The sequence below is a fragment of the Orbicella franksi genome, chromosome 4 (genome assembly GCF_964199315.1).
Source record: "Orbicella franksi chromosome 4, jaOrbFran1.1, whole genome shotgun sequence".
Lineage (NCBI taxonomy): Eukaryota > Metazoa > Cnidaria > Anthozoa > Scleractinia > Merulinidae > Orbicella > Orbicella franksi.
In genome coordinates this window covers 17,418,027-17,439,191 of record NC_138148.1, presented here as the reverse complement: position 1 = coordinate 17,439,191, position 21,165 = coordinate 17,418,027, and the positions used below count along the sequence as shown (strand labels likewise).

At 39.3% G+C, this 21,165-nt stretch overlaps 3 protein-coding genes across 4 annotated transcripts in view; 2 read left to right on the top strand and 1 right to left on the bottom strand.

Moving 5' to 3' along the window:
* The first annotated feature begins 4,432 nt into the window (after window positions 1-4,432).
* LOC145484835 (large ribosomal subunit protein mL40-like) lies at window positions 4,433-5,561 on the top strand. The gene has a single exon (XM_081463478.1). The coding sequence runs from the start codon at window positions 4,520-4,522 to the stop codon at window positions 5,057-5,059; it is 540 nt and encodes a 179-aa protein (XP_081319604.1). The 5' UTR covers window positions 4,433-4,519; the 3' UTR covers window positions 5,060-5,561.
* A 990-nt stretch (window positions 5,562-6,551) lies between these two features.
* LOC145484772 (abscission/NoCut checkpoint regulator-like) lies at window positions 6,552-17,639 on the bottom strand. The gene is made up of 11 exons (XM_081463406.1): window positions 17,583-17,639; window positions 16,027-16,148; window positions 14,601-14,703; window positions 14,127-14,271; window positions 13,012-13,106; window positions 11,820-11,985; window positions 10,834-10,913; window positions 10,238-10,292; window positions 9,398-9,447; window positions 8,773-8,936; window positions 6,552-8,197 (listed from the first exon to the last, which is right to left on the bottom strand). The coding sequence occupies exons 1-11, from the start codon at window positions 17,637-17,639 to the stop codon at window positions 8,125-8,127; spliced, it is 1,110 nt and encodes a 369-aa protein (XP_081319532.1). The 3' UTR covers window positions 6,552-8,124.
* Window positions 17,640-17,658: 19 nt separating this feature from the next.
* The window catches only part of LOC145484855 (uncharacterized), a 137,645-nt gene continuing 134,138 nt past the window's right edge, over window positions 17,659-21,165 (top strand). The window contains exon 1 of one of the 2 annotated variants that reach the window (XM_081463495.1): window positions 17,659-17,901. In XM_081463495.1, coding sequence (XP_081319621.1) covers window positions 17,674-17,901 — 228 coding nt within the window. In that variant the 5' untranslated portion in view covers window positions 17,659-17,673. Of the gene's footprint in view, window positions 17,942-21,165 lie in introns of both variants that reach the window. The other variant, XM_081463494.1, reaches the window with a different exon arrangement.

Here is a 21,165-nt window from a genome sequence, read left to right as displayed (position 1 = left end):
ATACTTTAATAATGTTACGACTGTCTTTTATGTTTAGATTTCCAGTTAGTGTTACTTCACCTCCATATTTTTCAAGTTCTGATCTTTGATCATGTTGATTGAGTGTTTTGATTGATTTTAAATCGTTCAATCGTAAAGTTTCACGCGATACTCTTCGCGGCATATATATTTTGCCCGGCAACTCGTATTTCAACATATCTTCGCTTCTTTTCCCAACACTTGCGTCATGTGATTTGTCACACAAGGATCTTCGCCTTTGTGTTGTGTGCGTCTTTCACAACCTCGTTCCCAGGTTCTCCCTTCTTTCCACCTCCTAGGAATATAGAGAGACCCTGGGAACGAGGTTGTATCTTTCATGAATTCTTCACTTTTTACCCTAATTTCGTCAGAACTTCTGTCCTCGGAAGCTCGTCAGCTACTCAGGCTGATGGAATCCAATGGCGGATCTTGGGGAGGGGCCCGGGAGGCCCGACCCCCTCTAAATTTGGGTAAAAAAAGAAGGCCATTCAGTACCACAACCAAGCTCTTAGCGTTGCAAAAATATTGGGGGACAGAGCCGGTGAGGGAGCTGCCTATGGCAATCTTGGTAATGCTTACCAGAAGCTGGGTGATTTTATGCAAGCCATTGAGTACCACAGCCATAGTCTTAGCATTGCCAAAGAGCTGGAGGACAGAGCTGGAGAAGGACGTGCTTATGGCAATCTTGGAAATGCTCACCACAGCCTGGGTGATTGTAAACAAGCCGTTGAGTACCAAAACCAAGCTCTTAGCATTGCCAAAGAACTGGAGGACAGAGCTGGAGAAGGAAGTGCTTATGGCAATCTTGGCAATGCTTACCACAGAATGGGTGAGGTTATGCAAGCCATTGAGTACCACAACCAAGATCTCAGCATTGCAAAAGAAATGGAGGACAGAGCTGGAGAAGGAGCTGCCTATAGCAATCTTGGCAATGCTTACCAGGTACTGGGTGACTTTAAACAAGCCATTGAGTACCAAAACCAAGCTCTTAGTATTGCCAAAGATCTGAGGGAAAAGGCTGGAGAAGGACGTGCTTATGGCAATCTTGGCAATGTTTACCACAGCCTGGGAGATTTTATGCAAGCCATTGAGTACCATAACCAAGATCTTAGCATTGCAAGAGAATTGGGGGACAGAGCTGGAGAAGGAGCTGCCTATAGCAATCTTGGCAATGTTTACCAGGTACTGGGTGGTTTTAAACAAGCCATTGCGTACCACAACCAAAGTCTCAGCATTGCGAAAGAACTGGGGGACAGGGTTGGAGAAGGAGCTTGTTATGGCAATCTTGGCAATGCTCACCACAGCCTGGCCATGGGTGATTTTAAACAAGCTAGTGCAGGGCTCGAAATTAACTTTTTCGTTCGGGAGCCAGCTGGCGACTAACGGGAAAAATTTGGTCGCCAGATCGTAAATTTTGGTCGCCAACTTATTTTATATATAACTCACATGAGAACACTAACATGATTTTGTAAGTTACTTTGCATGCAAGAAAGTCACAAATGAACAGCTAAAACTTTTGAAAACAGCACGAGTAAGACTTATAAACTGTTATAAAGCTACCGTTGTTCTCAGATTATAGGGAGCTTAAGCACGCGCGTTTTTGAGACGCGGACGGCAACCGGAAGAGAAGATTTCGCATGCTTGGACCGTATTGTCCCCCAGATTTTTATACTACTCATATCTAATGAAGAAAAGATACTTAGCAATGTGAATATGGTTGTGTGAGGACGAGTTTAAAGTGAAAAAAGCTCACTTCCGGTTACCGTGCGCGTCTCAAAAACGTGCGTGCTTAAGTTCCCTGATGTCTCTGGTTCGCAGGTGATGGTTTTCTTCTAAGTTATTTTAAATGGAGCGAAGCACAAAACCTTTTACGTCCGTGGTGTTCGTAATGACACAAACACGGGTCCTTTCGTATTTCTTCAAACCGCAGTTCTTTATTTTCGTCGCCTTTCGCCGCTGATAAACAACACTGTGCTTGGTCTAGGCTCCTACACAACTGATCACATCTGCCGCCATTGTTCTTGCGTCAACTGAAAAGCGTACGGTGTTGTAGTGTGCCCGCGATCCCAGTTTTGGAAGAGGCCGCTGAAACAATATGGCGCTTGGTAAACGCAGTTTCGACGTGTCAAAGTAATTTTTACGATTTTCTTGTAATATTCAGACATTATTTTAGTGGGGACGGAAAGGTGAATTGTCTACTAGCTACCAGATCCGAATAATTTCCCTATCTAAAGATTTAAAAACAAAAGTTGTGTTGTGGTCATCTTTACTTATCGTACAAATCGCGAGTCGCCAGCTGGCGACCAGTTCTGAAAATTTAGTCGCCAGTGCTCAATTTTTGGTCGCATTGGCGACCAGTGAGTCGCAATTTCGAGCCCTGCAGTGAGTACCACAAACAACATCTTAACATTGCTAAAGAACTGGGTGACAGGGTAGGAGAAAGGGATGCTTGTTATCTTTTAGGACGTGATTTGGAACTCTCGGGCGTTGTGTATGAAGCTTGTGAATATTATAAATCCAGTATGAAATTGAGCGAGGTTCTGAGAACTCTTCTTCAGTCCGGATGCATGTAATAATATTCTTCCGTAATGAGTGTCAAGCTATCTACAGCGCTCTATTGAGAACTCTGATAAGGCTTCAAAGGACTAATGAACTCTTGAATGTTGCTGAGAGAGGACGAGCACAGGCTCTGAACGATATCATGAAATTACAGTATTCTGAGTGGCTGGCTTGTGGGTCAATAGAACCTGAAGGAAGATGCCCTACATTGCAAGCGATATTGCGGGATATTTTTATTGCGGGCGATATTGTTTTGTTGAATTTTTTTATTTTTTTTGTTGCAATTGCCGTTCCGAAATTTTTTTTCTCCCTTTCCTGCCCTTTTTATCGGCCCTTTTACTCTCGCTTCATTTTGCGTTTCATATTCATTCTAACTGCGGTAAAAAGTTGGATGTTAATTATGGGCAAAGCCTGGAAATGGGGCCTTGATCAATTATAGGTATAATAAAAAAAATTACAATTTCCTCGATTGTGATTGGTTTAAAAAACTCCTATTTTCCACTAATTCACTTGCGAAGTTGTTATCGGACACTTCAATAAGCAAATCACTTTCAAAGTTGTAGTTTAAATCAGCCAATCACAACCTTGGTTTCAATTTACGCTTCCTTAATTTTCCCTTTCTTTCATAACTTGGCTATTCTTTTTTTCTCGGAAACTGTAATTTTTATGATCAATTGCCAATAAGACTTCGTGTCGTACAATTAGGTCTGTTATCATACTCGTGATGAACAATTATCTCCCGTATTATTACCGACCAAATTGGACTCCACTTAGTTCTATTGCCATTTTGTACGTCAGAATGCCGTCGATATCCAAAACCACCTGTTGTGCGGATAGATCTATCCTATCTCTACTATCTGCTTATCAAGAATATCTGGTTGCATTTAAATTGATGACGTCTCAAGTAGTACAAAGGGCGCGACCACTGAGTATGCGTAAATGCGTCATTGGCAGTCAAAGGGTTCATATTTGAGTATTTTATATAAAAATCAAAGTAAGCGACCACCTAGGCTTGAAATTTTGGTGGTCGCTTACGGAAGGTTCGACTGTATTAAATGCGAGTTACCAGAAACCAATTTATTGTAATTTACTTTTGGATGTTGTTCTTACATGGGTTGTAACACAAGAGACCCTCTTCCCCAAAAAATCTACTGGTTGATCACTGACTAAAACTGTTCGTTTAGAGCAGCTACATGTACCGACCTTTAAAGGAGCTCAGTCACGGTTTGCACATTTTGAAAAGTTTAGCCTAAATTTTTCAAATTCGTCGTTTGCAATCCGTGTCAATCTTCGCCATCCCTGACCATCCTTGTTCCTTTATGGTTTATTATTATCTCTTTGATGTTTTTCTATCTTAGTAAACTATTATTTTCAGGTTTCATTCCATTTAAAGGAGATTTTGTAAGTGGCCCCCCCAAAAAAAGACAAAACACCTCCTTTAAGAACAGATTTCAACCCCATCCCCCCCTGGGGGGACTCCCCTATAAAAAGGCCGGGGGTGCTCGTGGGAAATTTAGAAAAACAAAAACCCTTAGAGGTACCAATTCTGAAACAGAACATTACTTCCTGTCATATTTGTTCAGTTCAATACCCTTTAAGGTACCACAAACGCTCCCGCTGTGGACCTTTTGGAGCTGAACACCCTCAGAGGTACCCAAACCGCCATTTTAACTAAAAAAAGGTAAAAGGTCCGACGAGCAACTCTGTCGTTTTTATATGGGAGTCTCTCCCGGGATTTCGACAAAAAGAATTTGAACAGAAAATCCCGGCACTGGTCTGATCAGGTTTTTAGGTACTGTAAACCAACAGAAAACAACGGTTTTAGCTTTACAGTTCAACCCAAGTGGAGTTTTTCCGAGAAGGAACTGACATCTTTGGCCTGGGAACTAGAAGAAGTACGTAGCGCGAAAGCCTGGGAATGAAGTAAATTGTAAGAGCCAACATGGCGACCTACTTGCAGAGAAGAATGTTGTCTGTCTTCGTTCGCTTTAGCGGTCTGTCCATACGACAGTCCTTACCTGCAAGGCACAATCCTAGCCTGAAGAGAAAGAAAAATCTGGCTGTGAAGAAAAAGAAGAAAACTCCTTCGTTCAACGTTCGTAAAACAGAAATTGTCCCTCCAATTGATCCGGAATCCTTGTTGAATGCAGCACTCTTGGAGGCATCGAGACAACGACACCCACTCGAGGTATCGCCTGAAGAGCAAGAGCGACGAATTTTACTGTTAAAAGAGTGGTCGAGACACAAGATGCAGCAGCACAAAGAAGATCTACAGCGTGTTCAAGAATTGGAAAGGTGTCGCGAAGAAGCCTTGAAGGAACTCAAGAAAAGCTCGTTGCATCTTTATGAACAGGCTATTCAAGTCGGCGGAGATCTTTTCCCATTGCAGTTCAAGGGCCCGACGGAGACGCCACCGATAGCTGACTACATGGCACCTGACATGGATGATAAAGTTAAGGGTGCAAGTAAAGCCAGACGTTAATCAAGGTGATTAATCAAGTTGATTAATCACAGACAGTATTGTTGTGACACATTGGATGTACATTAGTTTTTATTACGTAAATTGGGAGTAACCCTGCGTAAGTCATTTCATCGTGCAACAAACTGCAGACTGCAGATCTGCAATCATTTACTTGCACACCACTCTAGCTAGCTGTAGTTAAAATGAATTTATGGCTCTCCCTTTCTTCCTCAGTCATAAGGAAACAGTTGCATACAGTCAGTCGATATAGTTTGTATGTACAGATCCTTACACTTATTGTTTGCCAACTTGCGAGAAGTCTGAGACCCCCAAAAGTACTTTCTTGTACCATACTGATCAAAATTCATGCAAGATGGGTGAGAAAGGGAGAGGACTGCAAAGCTGCTATGATTTTATTCCAAAGGTCTCTTTTAAGGACGTTTGCATGAAAGTTTTCCAGTTGATAGATTTTTCAAAAATTTTTACTGCAGTCAGATGATGAGTTACTTGTGTCAGAAATGCCCCCCCCCAAAATTGGGGGTCACTGACTTCATTTCAGAGATAAAGTGTGTGGAAAACTACCCTGATTTCGAAAAATTAGTGCACGTAATTCAGCATGATCTACAGGGGTTTATAGCTAAAAACATTGAAGGCGAGTCAACGGAGGTAAACGATCTTAGTCATATTTTGTAGAAGCAGGTCTGTAGTGTAAATAATTCCAAATTTTACCAGCGTTTTCACAAAACTTAACCCTTCGAGAGGCATTTGAAACCGTCGCACAGATAAACAAAGAGCTAAAAAAGGAAATTTGATGGTGCATTTTGCAAAAAAATTCAAACTTCTAGTCGATAGATTTTCTTCATTTTTTCGCTTAATGTAGAAAATTGGTAGAGAAAATGATCCATCAAAAGAAAAATAGGGGTCATCGAACGTCCAAGATCGTTAAATCCATGCAAAGCTATAGCAGTGGCCATCTCCCCTATCATTGTTCATTTTATTACTTAGCGTGCGCTCATGCATGACGTGGCAAGTGAATTTGTGTGCGCAGTAAGGATGTGCAGAAACAATTAGCGCGGACATCCTTAAGGGGTCTCGCTAAGTGAGTGAAGAAATATTTGAGGTTAACCTGCAATGGACTGGCATCCCATCATGGGTGAACATATGGCAAGTGGCTTCATGCTACTTAGCTGATGAAAATGAAGATATGCACAGCCTGATGGGCAATTAGCTTCAATGCTTCACCAATTAGTTGATAAATAGAGATAAGGGTGATAGCAATATGCCATTTCCAAGTTGCTTTTTACCTCTTTCAAAACAAGTCCTGGTGCACAACATTTCATATGGAAATGAGTTTGATTTGCAAGACAATGAACGTGCAAGGAAAGCCCATTTCAATATGAAAGGTTGTGCGCCAAGACTTGTTTGAAACAGAGGTAACAGCAACTTTGAAAGGGCTCATTGATTTCTCCTTACTCAGATCAGTGGGTATGCTAGAATACCAACTGCTGTTCAGTAAAGGAGCCTGCACTCCTACCCCGAACTCACGGCATGATGCGTGGACTTGGCATTGTTAATTTTGACTGATAAGAAATCTGCCTGCATGAATGGAGGCCAATACCATGAGTTATCTCTCTTGCAGTTGCAAAGATGTGCAATATGAAGTGTGATCGCATTAGTGGGACATTTAATTAAATACTGGCAACTGATGAGATCTTGCGTGACCTAAATTATAGCAGCATAGTCAACACACAAGATAGCCAACAAACCTATGTGTGAGTTTCTATATTTGAATCGTTTGGTGCCAGAATGTCAGATAACGAACAAAGCCAACAAAGAGAGGGAAAAACATAAACATCAAGCTTGAGAAAAAACTCGGTCAAACGAATCTGTGGTCTCCCTGGGGAAAGCAACACCAGTCTCTGGTGATGCCAGACAAAATTTGGTTTTTAAATGATCCTTAGCAAACCAAACAAGCTACATATATACATAGTAAATTTAAAAAGGGTGCCTGCTTAACAGCAGAAAACGTGCAGACCAACATGTGTGACCTTTGACATGACATTTGCTGCACCAAAGTCAAAGAGATCTGCTCTACTTAAAACTCTTCAATAGAACACAACAAAAATGTCCTTCCGCAACAATAATTTGACACAAAATATATTGGAAGGCCAATATTAAAAGGGATAGTGAAAATGGCGCTTGTACAGAAGTTTACAAGCTGTAGTGCCAGGTGGGCCTGTCAATGATTGCCATCAGAGGACATTTCTGCCAACCAGAAGGGCCGTATGAATCAAATTATAAATTTAGGTCACAGACATGCTTTGCTCAGGGTTCGTACCCTTTTTCAGAAACAAATTTCCTGGACTTTTCCAGGACTTTCCCAGGACTCAGATTGATTTTTCCAGGACTCTAAATTCACATTAGCCCATTCACTCCCAAGATCTTAATGTTAATTCTCCTTTTTGTCTGCCATACATTTCATATTTTTTCACTTGAGTTTAACAGATTTCCAGAACTTTCCAGGACCAGTAGCCCTTTTCCAGGACTTTCCAGGTTTTCCTGGACCCGTACAAACCCTGTTTGCTGTTCACCGGTCCAGCCGTCTCTTCTCGTGGAGGAAGGTAGACTGAACTCAAGAGAGCAGAGAAAATCAAGCCTAGCAGTAATCAGCATTTAGCTGATGAGAATGAAGAATATCATCAGCTAGAAGATAATGCATTGATATACCTGGCATGGACAATTGGCATGTTGAGCGTGGATCTGTCAAAGATCTATTAAATTATGTTCAGTGTATACCCCTCTTGCTAAAACAGCAGCAACATGTTGCTGTCCCATGATTTGGTTGTTAAAGACAAGACATTTGTGCTTTATTCTTGAACATTGAGTTAAAAATGTACTGCTACTGTATAAAAGTTTTGCGGGTTGTTGTAATCCTCAAATTAGTTTTCTGTTTATCCTCAGCTGACTGAGACAATATATTCATGACTATTGTATAATTATATTCATAATAAAAATATTGTTTTCACCCCATATTTTATAAATATCGTGGCAAATTAACACAGGGATGGAATAAATTATTCTGCAGATCATGTTTTCTTTCTCGGTGGCCTGTATTCTGATATGTCATGGTCTTCAAAATCCTCCCGACTGTGGCCCTCTCTAAAGGACAAGAAAATTATCATTGATCAGTGATAATAGTCTATGTTGGCCTCACTTCTCCATTACAAGAATTCATATCGGAGTAACCCTCCTGGAGAGTTACAACTTTCATTGTTTGAAAAACACTGGTAATGATTTGTTCCCTTAAAAACATGACATGGTAACTAAATTGCCACACTTGCTTCTGTAACGTGATATCAGGTTTCAGGGGGGACATTTCTACAGTCACTGTAAACAAGGACATCAGCAAAGAGTGGCCTACAAGCTCGCCATGCCAGCACTCCCGGTACTGAAGCCAGCCTGCATAGAAAGTCAAGTCCGATAGCCTGTGGCTAGTGGATTTTGTGCAGCTGGGCTAGTGAATTCTATTCTTTGCTTGCCCTATGGGAGAGTGACATTTTCTTGGGAGATCTTTGAGGACATTCAAGAAGTACAGTGTACTGTAACAGATTACACTTGTGAGAAATGTTTGGGGACCAGTGGGAACTATGTTTGGCTAGTAGATTATGCACCTTGTTGAAGCTCCTGTTCAGCATATAAACAGTGTCCTTGACCCCTTTATGAAACTTGCATACCTGTAGCAACGCCGACAATACAAGTCATCATCGCAACCATGACATCTTAACACAGCATTTCCATTGCATATACAACACCAGGGTAACTCATCGTCATCACTGTTTGCTTCATAATCTTTACTAAAAATGCTGCTAAGCTTGGCTGAAGGCTTGACATCTGCAGGCTAACAAGTCACACATAGTGCATTTTACTTAGCATGTTGATAGAATGTAACTTATTATTTGCCTTATGAATGTATTAAGTAAAGTTAGTGCATACTGTCAGTTGGAATCCTGATAGTTCTGACAGCACTGCATTAATAATCGCAAAATACCAACCAATTGAAAATTAGAATGTAAATTTTATTGACATAGAGTACAGTAATTTAGTGGTCCATGCTGCTTGTACACAAACTAGTTTCCTAGTTTTACCTGAAATTATTACACATAACAATGCATGCGTGTTGACAATACATCATATGACATTATAACTCCCCAATTTACTTTCAGTCCATAGGGAGGTATTACAATCTTGATATGAACAGACCTTGTTACATCCTGAAATAGAAACTGTCTCAGGGAAGCTGTAAAAGAGTTTTATGTGGTAAAGAAAAATTGAAATTATAAAGGCTGTGTGCAGATTTACCTTAGATTTTCCTGGCTTTTGAGATCTAGACTTGCCAGTGCTGCTAAGACCTAATTATAAATAATTTAAATAGATGAGTGAAAAAGGAACACAACACAAATTGACCAAGGTAACAGCTCTTATCATAACCAGACCAATTGATTTTGAGCTCACAATAGTGCAGCCACCAACTATCAGGTCACCCCACCTCCTTCAAAATGGTGGAGGTGTAGTTAGTAGATTAATAATAATAGGCCAATTTTGATATATTAAAATTCTAACTTGTTGCCGAGGCTTCTAAGGGGAATAAAACAAAAGAAATCGTTTATTCATCCCTTAACCTCAATGTGATTTCTTTTGTTTTATTCCCTTAAACCTCAGCACCAAGTTAGAATGTTAATACATGTATCAAAATTGGCCTATTGCATTAGGTATTGGCCTCATAAGCGCTTAAAAAATGTGCCTTCTGGTTGTCCAGGACAATTGCATTTTCCTGCTGGGCAAGTAGCTTTTCATTCTCACTTGCCCATTAGGCAAGGGACCAGGCAAGTCATCTGCAAACTAAATAAGAAAAAAAAAAAAAAACTAAGACTTGCCCGGGCCAGGGCAAGCAAAATTTGAGAGTTGCTTTTCCGAAGAGCAAGTTGGAATTCAAGTTTTTTTCCGAGCCCTGCTCATATGAAGACATTCTTTTGGCTCATCACATAGTCCTATTTAATGACAGAGGATACGCCCAGAGGTGAAGTCTACGTGTACACGTATGTAGAATGAGGCTGAATTGGGCTTCAGATCTGAGCTCATGTCCAATCATAACTTGATGTTCCATGCCGAGAAGCATGTATGAATACTTTAGTTAATTACCTTTACCAGTGTCAATATCATCTGTTTTTATTTCCAGAGCTGCTTCATCTAATATCTATAGAAACAGTGAGTGGTACATAACATGTAGTTGCAATATGTATTTCCATTTCAATTGATTCATTGGCCTAAAAGGTATTTAGTTCTTTTATTTCACACTCCTAAGAAAATGTTCTCATGTTCCAAACTAATTAATGTTCTAAGTAGCAACATTATTATTTACTCTGTAATTCATATGTGAGCTTAATTAACTTAAACTTAAGCTAATACTAGGGGTATCAATGGTAACATAATTGGCCAACACACTTGCTAAATTTGAGGTTGTGACATTATGTAGATGAACATTTACACCATTTAAACTTAATTTTAAGTTTAGTTCCCACCCTCATGACATTTGATACACACTTCAGCAAGGCCAGTAATATTTAAGGTTATGCAGTTTTACTTTACACACTTATTACTGCCTGATGTAGATTCTTGTTGGCGGACTGATGAACTTTCAGGGGTGCAGGGGGTTAAAATAGAAAGGCTTTTTGACACTAGGCTAATAGTTTAGAGCTTGTTAATAAACTGAAATACAGTGTAAAAATAAAACAAACCTGTTTGAGGTATCTTTTACTTGCTGTTTCATCATCTTCATCACTGTCAAAGTCACTAAATTTAGGTTGATTTGTGAGACCTGCAAGCCAAGTAGTGCATGTAAATTATCCAAAAAATAACTGTGATAATGTTACTACATGTATTTCCCAATATTTTCCTGCACCCAAGAAACATCATGTGAACAGTACAAATAAAAAACTCTTTGGAAAGGTAAAAAGTCATGTGTATACAGGTGTAAGGCACCTTCGAGTGATCATGTCTCCTTGAATTGGGAGTTAGGGTGATCAGTTCTTTTTATTCTACATGTATGCAGATTTAGAATGTACATCACAATGATCGACCAGGAAATGTTTCAGGAGATTTCTAGTCAATGTTAATTCTAAGTGGAAGTGAATGGTTCTGAGAAAACCGTGGGTTTCAGACACTTCTGCTCTGATCTTGTAATCTTGAAATCCTTAGTGATGAGTCAAAAAGTCTGGGTTTTGTATGTTTCTTTTTGTTTGACAATCTAAAATTGCTAAAGTCTCAGTCTTGGTTTGAGTGCTGGCCATGGTCCTAACATGTTAAGTTCAACTGGGCGAGTCACTTTAAAGATTCTCACAGTGCCTCTCTCTCTCACTACACCAAGGGGTATCAACGGGTGGTGTGTCACAGTATTAGAAGTCATTCACAACCTTACAGAATGCTTAGCACAACCTGCAATAGACTAGCTAACCATCCAGGAAGGGAAAAGCAACACTACTTAGGAAACTACTCACAGTGCATCTCTCTGATTCCACCCAGGGGGTATCAATAGACAGTGTGTCACAGTATTAGAGGCCAGCTCCTGATAGGTCAACCTTACTGAATACAGTTATAATCTGAAATAGACTAGCAGCCCATCTTGGAGAGGAAAAGTAATTAATGACAAAATCATGCATGGACAATAAGATCTGTTGGCCATTTTTGGTATGCACCTGATTATACTATTACATTATCAACTCACTTGGATCAATATCCTTCAGTTTTGCCAGCCTCTGTTCAATTTCCTTGTCTGTAACTGTAACTGCAGTCATTGGATTATCCTCGTCAAGCTTGGTTTCTTCTAACATTTGCTTCATCAAATCATTCACCTCTTCCACCTCAGATTTCTTTGGCAGGAGGGTATTGATCTATTAACAAAACAACAAACAAAACAAAACAAAACAAAACAAAACAAAACAAAACAAAACAAAACAAAACAAAACAAAACAAACAAAACAAAAAACAAAACAAAAAAAGAATGAGCACTATGACCAATGAGTAAAGAGGTTATGATAACTATCCTTTTCTTCCAAATAAAGATTGGGCCCCACAGATCGGCACACACTGGGGGACATGTTGCAAGGACATGAAGTAGGAACAAGCCCCTTTGTGTATACACATACTGTAGGATCCATGTTGCAGGGACAGTATGAAAAGCAGGTGCACACGAAGAGGATTGAGGCATAAAATATGCATTGTAGCAGGGACAGTATACAGTTGTTTCGAGAAAGGTTGTCAGTAAAAAGCGTACAAGTGTATGCGACAGTCCCAAAAGTTAGTATGGGTAGAAGTAGATAGCTGCTGTACACGCTGAATACAACATGGCAAGCGTATTTCGTACAAGTTTCTTTTTGCCACCTGAATTTTAGAAGAATTTTCAACTATAAGTCATGTAACAGTAAAAGAACAGCTACAGAAAAATGGTTGCATGAGTGGAAATCTAATGTATCCCTCAATGCTTCAGGTGCAAAAACACAAATTTGTGGATTTCTTCTACACCGATATGAATACCCACACTACCATTCGGTCTTGTCTTGTAGGCTTGATGTTTCATCTGACAACCTCTCTCCAAACAGCTGCACGTTGGAGCAGTGCACTTGATAACACATTGAAAATTGAAGTCATTTTGTCCCTACTTCATGATGCAGGAATTCAAACCAGCTGAATTTCAAGCAACAATATGTTACAGGCGTGTCACATGAGGAAAACTATTGCTACAACGTGTCCCTACTTTAAAAACACGAAAAAAAAAAAAAAAAAAAAAAAAAAAATCAGTTATAATTTGGATGGAACATGCAGTAAACAGTTCTCTACACTTCATGCTACAGTAGCTAACCTTTACAAACCCTTCAGTGTAATGGAATTGAATAAATGTACAAAGTCAATGTAATCACATTTGATTTCTGCATGGATGTTGCCTTTCTGCCAGTGAGGCTCTCAAACCTTTCTCCTAATTCTTGATCTGTTAGTGCTGACCCTGGCAGTTTCTCTGGTGAAAGAGTTGGGGGATATTACAGAATCAACAATGTTCACAAAAAATAATATTAAGTAAACACAGTTCTATGGGCTATATACTATTATAGGTATGTTGACCCCAAAGGGTACAGTGTATGGTTTTTTTAGCTGCTTCAGTGAGAAATAGTTTATGGTTTTTGCACTCTAGTCTTGAATTGGGCATGTTTTAAAGAAGAAGCTATCCTAATAAACACACACATATATAAACATTGGCTTTCACATCAGTCTGAACCAGGGAACTACACCTGTAAGTTCAAGGCAGGTCTGGAACAGGGCATTGATTTAAGGGTCAAGTATTAAATAGGGTATCTAAATTTTGGTCAGGTCATACATAGGGTAGGAAAAATTGCAGATTTTGGTCTTAAATAGGGTAAGGGTTGTGGGAAGCGGGTTATGCAAAAATACTCAATTTTTCTGGGAGTGCTCTCCAGGTATTCTGACAACAGAAAACAAATTGCAGCACAGAACATGACAATTAACACTCCAACAGATGCAATAGCCAATCAAATATTGAGTTCCATGCACTCTTGTTTTCAGTCTTTAACATAACACTTTATGTGCCATTTACAACTGCTAATTTAAGAGAGGAAGCCATATCAGCCATAGCTGGTTTTCATGTGAAGTGTCTATAGATGCAGGTCAAATCATTATTGTAATTTGAAAATGTTGGTTTTTCAGGAGGGAGGAAATCTGGATTATCCTGAGAAAATCCTCTCATTAAGTTTTAATTCACCTGCAGCCTTGATCTTCACACCCGTAACAAACTTGTTACTTTATGGGTGAATTGTATGAACAAAAGGCAATTCCAGTCGTAACATCAAGGGCTGATCAGGCACACTCAGCCATAACAGGTGTTACCAGTTACGACCCTTACAACAAACCCAACCCACACATGGCACCACACCTGATAATAGAATCTGGCTCACGATAGTGGGACCAAGGCAAGTGTTCTCACCATTCCACTATCTCTACTCCTCCGGGCCGTATGCCTTACCTGGACAAGAATCATTGGTCTTCAGCTCTACAAGCCTCCTCCTGATTGCCTCGTCAGGATCAGCTGAGAGATTTTCATTTTCTGAAGATGCTGAGCTAGGTACATGTATATTTCTTTCAACTGTTCCAGCTGCTGTGTCGCTTTTCTGAATGACATTGGAGAAAATTAAATTGTCTCATTACGTGGTTAATAATCAATATCTTATCTACTGCTTATTAATATAAATCTAATGAAAATGCTTTGTTCCCTACAGTTTACCCAGATGATGGTACTATGTTGTCCATCATGAGATGCAGAGTACACTGTATGCTGTCTTCATCTTGCCTGCTCTCATAGCTACAACACTGTACCTATATAATAGTTACATGTCATACAATCTTAATAATATTTAACTTACTATAGACAGGACTCCTAACAAAACAATTCATTTTACATTTTTGTTTGTCTTCATGCAACTGAATCCCTGATAATTACCTGACAACTGCTAGTGCTAAAACTAGGTCTAGGTAAAGCGGTGTCCTTGTTTAAGTCATTCAAATTACGCCCATCTGCACCTTGAGATTCCTTCTCCAGCTTTCTGGAAACATGAAGAAAACATCACCTTGAGAAGAGTAAAATTCTGAGCTATAAACGAAAAAATGTCACCTGAGTAGCACACAAAATCTTCAAACAGGCATGGAACTTACACTGCAAGATTGAAGTCCATTAAGGTGATTCCTTAGTATTGCACTGCGCATCCCTACTGCGCATGATTTTTGCATCATTAGCGCACCCACACAAGTGCGTGCACGTACAAAACGTAAGAGATTTCCCTCAAACTAAGCTCGAGAGTGAAATAATTATAAATGCACCTTTTCTCTTAAACGAGCACGGTGACCACCATTTTTTATTTCATAATTTCAATGAGAACAATATCCTAAATAACTGAGAAAAAAATTAGCAGAAATCTATGGCTACTTTTTTGGCAAATGAAATAAATACTACAGAAGGAGACATAACGGGCCCAACAGCGCATATCCAAATTATGTTTCCTTTAAAGGATACAAAAACGTAGGGTATTTGAGGACATTTTTTCTGGGATGTAGATGAATAAACAATCAAAGAAAGTCAAACTCTGTGTGTTATAACACGCTGCAGTGAAAAATATTCGAGCTTATTTGTTGCGCACGGAGATTACCAAAAGTCACCTAAATAACTGTATTTGTCAGCATTGTGGCATGCAAACAAGCACAGTGACCCCCTCTTTTTACTACATTTTTTATACCTCCTTGTCCTGTAACAATAGCATACCAAGTTTCATCGGAAACCTATGGCGGGTTCTTTTACTAGGGAATCACCTTAAAATCATAAGACTTGTGAATTTTTTAATGGTCACAGGAACAATCACAACTGAAGGTTTTCAGGAGTTTTTCACAAGTTTTTCATGGCCTAAATTAAGGGTGTTTTTGTGACATGTCAGAAATCCCATGAAAAAACCATTAAAAATACTGTGAGAAACCCCTAAAAATTCCTGTTCAATGACTCATGAAATATTCTTTACATTAAAGTCCCAGAATGAGCAATACTGTATTATTGTTATTTGTACTAACTTTGTCACAGTCTTTCAATGTCAATATCAACATCAACATCTTCAATTTCTCACTATTAATACGTGTATGAATATCATTACAATTTTAGTTTATTAAATATCGGTTGTATGTTTCAGATGAGATAATAGTCGTAATCTTGTTTGAATGAGACTGGAGCCTAAAGGACCTGTTACGTATGGTATGCAGTTTGCTCAATGGCTAATAATCTTTTTGATTGACACATTCTTGACTTGGGACAGTGTTATGAATATGATCTATTAAAACTGTAACTTGTCCTGAACTAATGAGATGAAAGAGTAAACAAGTTTCACCTTGTTGTATTCTTGTAGCACTGATCACACACTTTCATTTTCTTTGAACCATGTTCTGGCAAAATCACCGAATGAGAAGTACAGCCAGAACAAAACAGTCGGCCACATTTTTTGCATCCATGCTGAAAATGTAAAAAAATAGATTGTATTTTAAGTGGCTGATCAATGCATCTGAACAGTACAATATCACTCAAAAGTGAGTTACAGTATCACTTCTTGTCTCACAAGAAATGAGAAGCATGTCATAACATGATGATATTTCAGCAAATGAAGTGATTGCTTCATCTTGAAATTATCAAACAACAATATGTACAAAAATTAGAAAAATTATTTTTTTAAAAATTCTTTTGCACAGTAAGGAGCTTAAGCAATGACGACAGCAACCCCAAGGACAACACCTAGTAAAAGTCTAAACCCTAAAGATCCTTACTGCTCATGCTCCCCCCCAACCTCACAATGATGAGGTAAGTTATTTAAGGACGTTCACATTAATAGTTTCTGCACATCCTTACTGCGCATGCAAATTCACACGCCACGTCATACATGAGAGCGCACGCTAAGTAATAAAATGAACAATGATAGGGCAGATGGCGATTTCTATAGCTTTGCCTGGATTTAACGATCTTGGACGTTCGGTGACCTCCATTTTTCTTTTGATGGATCATTTTCTTTACCGATTTTCTACATTTAGCAAAGAAATGAATAATATCTATCGACTAGAGGTTGGAATTTTTTGCAAAATGCACCATTGAATTCCATTTGTTTAGCTCTTCGTTTATCTGTGCAATGGTTTCAAATGCCTCTTGAAAGGTTAAGTTTTGTGAAAACGTTGGTAACATTTGGAATTATTTACCCAACAGACCCACTTCTTCAAAATATGACTAAGATCGTTTGCCTCTGTTGACTCTTTCGATATCTTTAACTATCGAAACTCATTATCTGACTGTAGGAAAAATTTAACAGCAACCTATCGACTGAAAAATTTTCGCGCGAACGTCGTTAAAGAAGGGAAGATCAAATTGGCCACATTATACCCTCTCAGAAATAGCATGATGGACAGCTGGGGGGGAGGGGGGGGGGGTAGAAACTTGGAAACTTGAATGACCCCAGGACATGAATCTGGAATACTATATCTGCTAGACCAGTGTATGAGCGATTTTGGCTCCACATGCTCCACCATACTGTGAGATATACCACTTAAACTCTATGCAGACGCAAAGTACATGACAGAAACTTCACTCATTTGTTAATTGTCACTGCCAGTGTTGTGTATATCTTTTATTTCTACAAATAGCTTCTGGCTTCCAAAATCGCCACAGAATTATGAAGAATATAAACTGATATTGGAGTTTAAGCAGTTTGTAGCACGGCCTAGGAGTTAAACCCGGGGCCTTTCCACTGAGCAAAAACTTTATCTTACTTAGTTCTAAGTGACAGCTCGTCAGGAGCGCCCAAACCACTGGACAGCGCTACTTCCCAACATGTTATGCACAACAAAAAATAATTGAAACACTCTCTGATAAGCACTTTCAACGGAAAACAACACAAATGCTAACCTCTCGTTTAAAGAAGCCAAATTCTTGCCCGCAACCAAAACACTGCAAACCCGCCATATTTTACAAATTTTTGAGCCTGCGTTACTAGCAGATGTTATCTGAAGGACTTCCGTCATTTGCCATTACACAAAGTGTCCACATGTCAGTCATGTCGCATCATGGCGGAAGAGCGTTCCATGGATCGGGACATGGAAAGCAGAAAAAAGAGGACGCAGAGAAAGAAAAAGTCGAATTAGCAGAAGAAGAGGAAGAAGAAGAAGATCCGTTTGATACTAGGATTAAAAATTCAGGATGTGCAGACCTTCATTACGCTTTACTGGTGAGCTTCACTTTCCTACACTGGTCCAAGATTGTACATCGTTTAAGCTTAAGCTTATATAAGTAACACTTAATCACTGTGTACTTCACACTGGCAAGCGTGATAAACAGTTTAGCAGCAGTACATTTTCGTCGCTTGGTTCTGAATTAGATACGGGGTTCGCTTTGTTTTCTTTTTCGGCGACATGGAGGAAATTTCACTGTTTACAATTATTATTACGATGTGTCCCGGAGTCCCAGACCGGTGATGGACAAAACATTGACCCCTAGTCCATGGACTACCCTAATGGACTACCCTAATGGACTACCCTAATGGACTACCCTAATGGACTACCCTAATGGACTACCCTAATGGACTACCCAAATGGACTACCCTAAATGGACTACCCCTAAAAAATACTATTTCAGATGAGTGGTGTGTTAAGAAGCTGTGATTATACACTTACACTGCACGGAGGATGCTTTTCTTTTCGTTGCGAATCGCCTTCAGCCGCCATTTTGAATAATTATACTGAATAAAACAACCGCTGTACACAAAAAGCGTAGACTCAAATCAAATCAAATATTCTGTGGACAACTCAGTCCTGCTCCCATGTGATTCAGTAGCTCAATCTTTCTCGAACAGACGAAATGATTTTCAGGATGTTACTCATGATTTGTTTTGCTTGTTTTGTGCCGAAAATTATAGCACAGAAGCAGCTAGTCTTCTGGTTTTTTCCTGTGTGTATCAAAATGAAATAGAAATGGGAATGAGGATAAAGCTATGGGACAGCAAGAAATTCCAACGACTACGCTACAAAAATTGAGAGTGGGGTGGAAGCAGTAGTATTCTTGGCTGGCCTGGACTATAATTATGTGGAAATTTACGCATTTTCTGTTCAGCAGTTGTTTTATTCAGTATAGTTATTCAAACTGGCGGCTTAAGGCGATGCGGAACGAAAAGAAAAGCATCCTCTGTGCAGTGTAACTGTATAATCGCAGCTTCTTAACATACCACTCATCTGAAATAGTATTTTTTAGGGGTAGTCCATTTTAGGGTAGTCCATTTGGGTAGTCCATTAGGGTAGTCCATGGACTAGGGGTCAGTGTTTTGTCCATCACCGTCCCAGACCCGCTGTGTGATAGCGGCGTGAAATGAGTTTGTTTGAAATGGCTTTTTCTGTCCGGAATGTCCCTTATGGCAAAGGTTAAAAAAAACAACATATTTGCTGGGAAGTGTAACCCAAATTTTAAAACAAGCAAGCTTCTCAGTCGACGAAAACAAGCACAGGACTATGCATGCATGGCAAAAGCGTGTTCAAGTGATCGAAGGGCTTTTTTCTGTAGGTGACATGAACAAGCGAGTACGCGAACAGGTAAAGACAACCGCTCGCATGCCTTGATATTTTTTTCCTGAACGGATGATCAAAGGTGTTCAACGGCTTACTCAAGTCGTTTGAACGGATGGATGTTCCAGCGGACAGGTGAGCAAGTCATTCAAACAGTTAGACGTTTTTATCAAACAGGTGAGCAAGTCGTTCAAACAGATGGATGTTTTGACCAAACGGGTGAGCAAGTCATTCAAATGGCTGGACGTTACTACCGAATGGGTGATCAAGCTGTGCGAACGGATGCAAATTTTTTTGAATGGATGACCCAGGTCGTTCGAACGAATGCAAATTTCTTTCAAACAGCTTTCAAACGGCTTCTAAACGGAAAGCCATTAAAGCACATTTTGGTGTGAAAGGTCACATATGTATATACGCTGGTCATAATTACTGGTCCCAAGGGAAACAGTCAGGTTTGTTTTTCCGAGTATTTCGATGTTTTCTAAGACGAAGTTGAGGGAAACATCGGGAGACTTGAGGGAAAACAAAACTACCTGTTTCCTTTGAGACCAGTAAATATTTAAGTCTCGGCATATAGTCAATCAAATTTGGAAATCAAACTTGATGGCACTCAATCCACAGATTGTGTTCATTTGAGTTTGATTGAGTTCGGTAATCGAACAAAATCAAACACTGATCTGTGTGTGAATTTGATTTCTGAATCAGTCGAACTCAATTGAACAAATAGAACCCAGCGCACTCAATCTATTAGATTGTGTTCAATTGAGTTCAGCAATCAAACTCCATTAAACACAATCGTTCCATTCTGTTTGGTGAATAAATTCGCTTGAGGGAAGGTCAGGTTAAGCTCATGTGGTCTGAAAAACACGAAAAAAGCATTTGCTATACTGAAGCAACCTTGAATAACTTGTTATTGATTTTCAATATCAGTTTTACACAAATGAAGAGTTCAGGAATCAATGATGTAATTTGTGATAATTGGTATTAACATAAATTTACGTGTCCAGCTTTGGCGCATGTAGGATGTTACTTGATGTATCTCTTATGCACTTTGTTGAACGCTTATTGTCACAATTAAAACATATCTTGGGCATGGCTGACCAACATGCCCATGCCTCAACCTTTGAGTGTGTTCAGTTGTGTAGTGAAGGCAAAATTCCAATTATTTTTGTGTGAGTTCAATTTCATTTGATTGTCAGACTCATTTGATTGAGACTGATTTGAATTCAGTTTGACTGGGTACAATTGACTATGCCGGGTCAAGTGTTTTGTTATATAGTTCGAGTTAAGCAAAAACGTAAGAAGAATTACCCCCATGTCAAAGTAACCTCTGTTTAGTGAGAAAGTGGGAGAAAATTACATAATATTGTAACCTGCTTGGTGACATTTAGATTTAGCATTACCACAGGACCATATATCAACCAATGAGAGTGTTCAGATTCAACGTAACTCCAGCTATATCACAATGTAGACAGTCAACGGAGTCTGGATGAAACTTGGGGATGCAGAGTGTAGTGGATCATTGGAAGGAGCTCATGCTTCTCTTGTTAATATTCAATGAACTCAAGGACCATGGGGCCAAGTTGGGCTAAGTGTTTTTGTTTCCATAGAAATTGCCCCTTCCATAGTAGAGGATTTGCTGATTAGTTTAATGTTTGGAAATCCTTATGGAAGCTGACACTTGGACTTCCCAGGAAGTTCAGGTTTCCTTTTGACTGCCTACTTCAATATAATTTAGTAAAAAAGACTATGTGTTTCCTCTGATTTGTCAGTACCCACCTTAACATGAAAGTTTCTCTTCCCTTTCCTTAAACTATTGCCATGTTTAGAACCTAATGTTTGATGTAACAACCCTCCCTCATTCTCCCATTTTTCTTAAATGTGTACATAATGTCTTTCTTTATGATTGTGTAAATTGTTTCATCAAAAATTGCTAC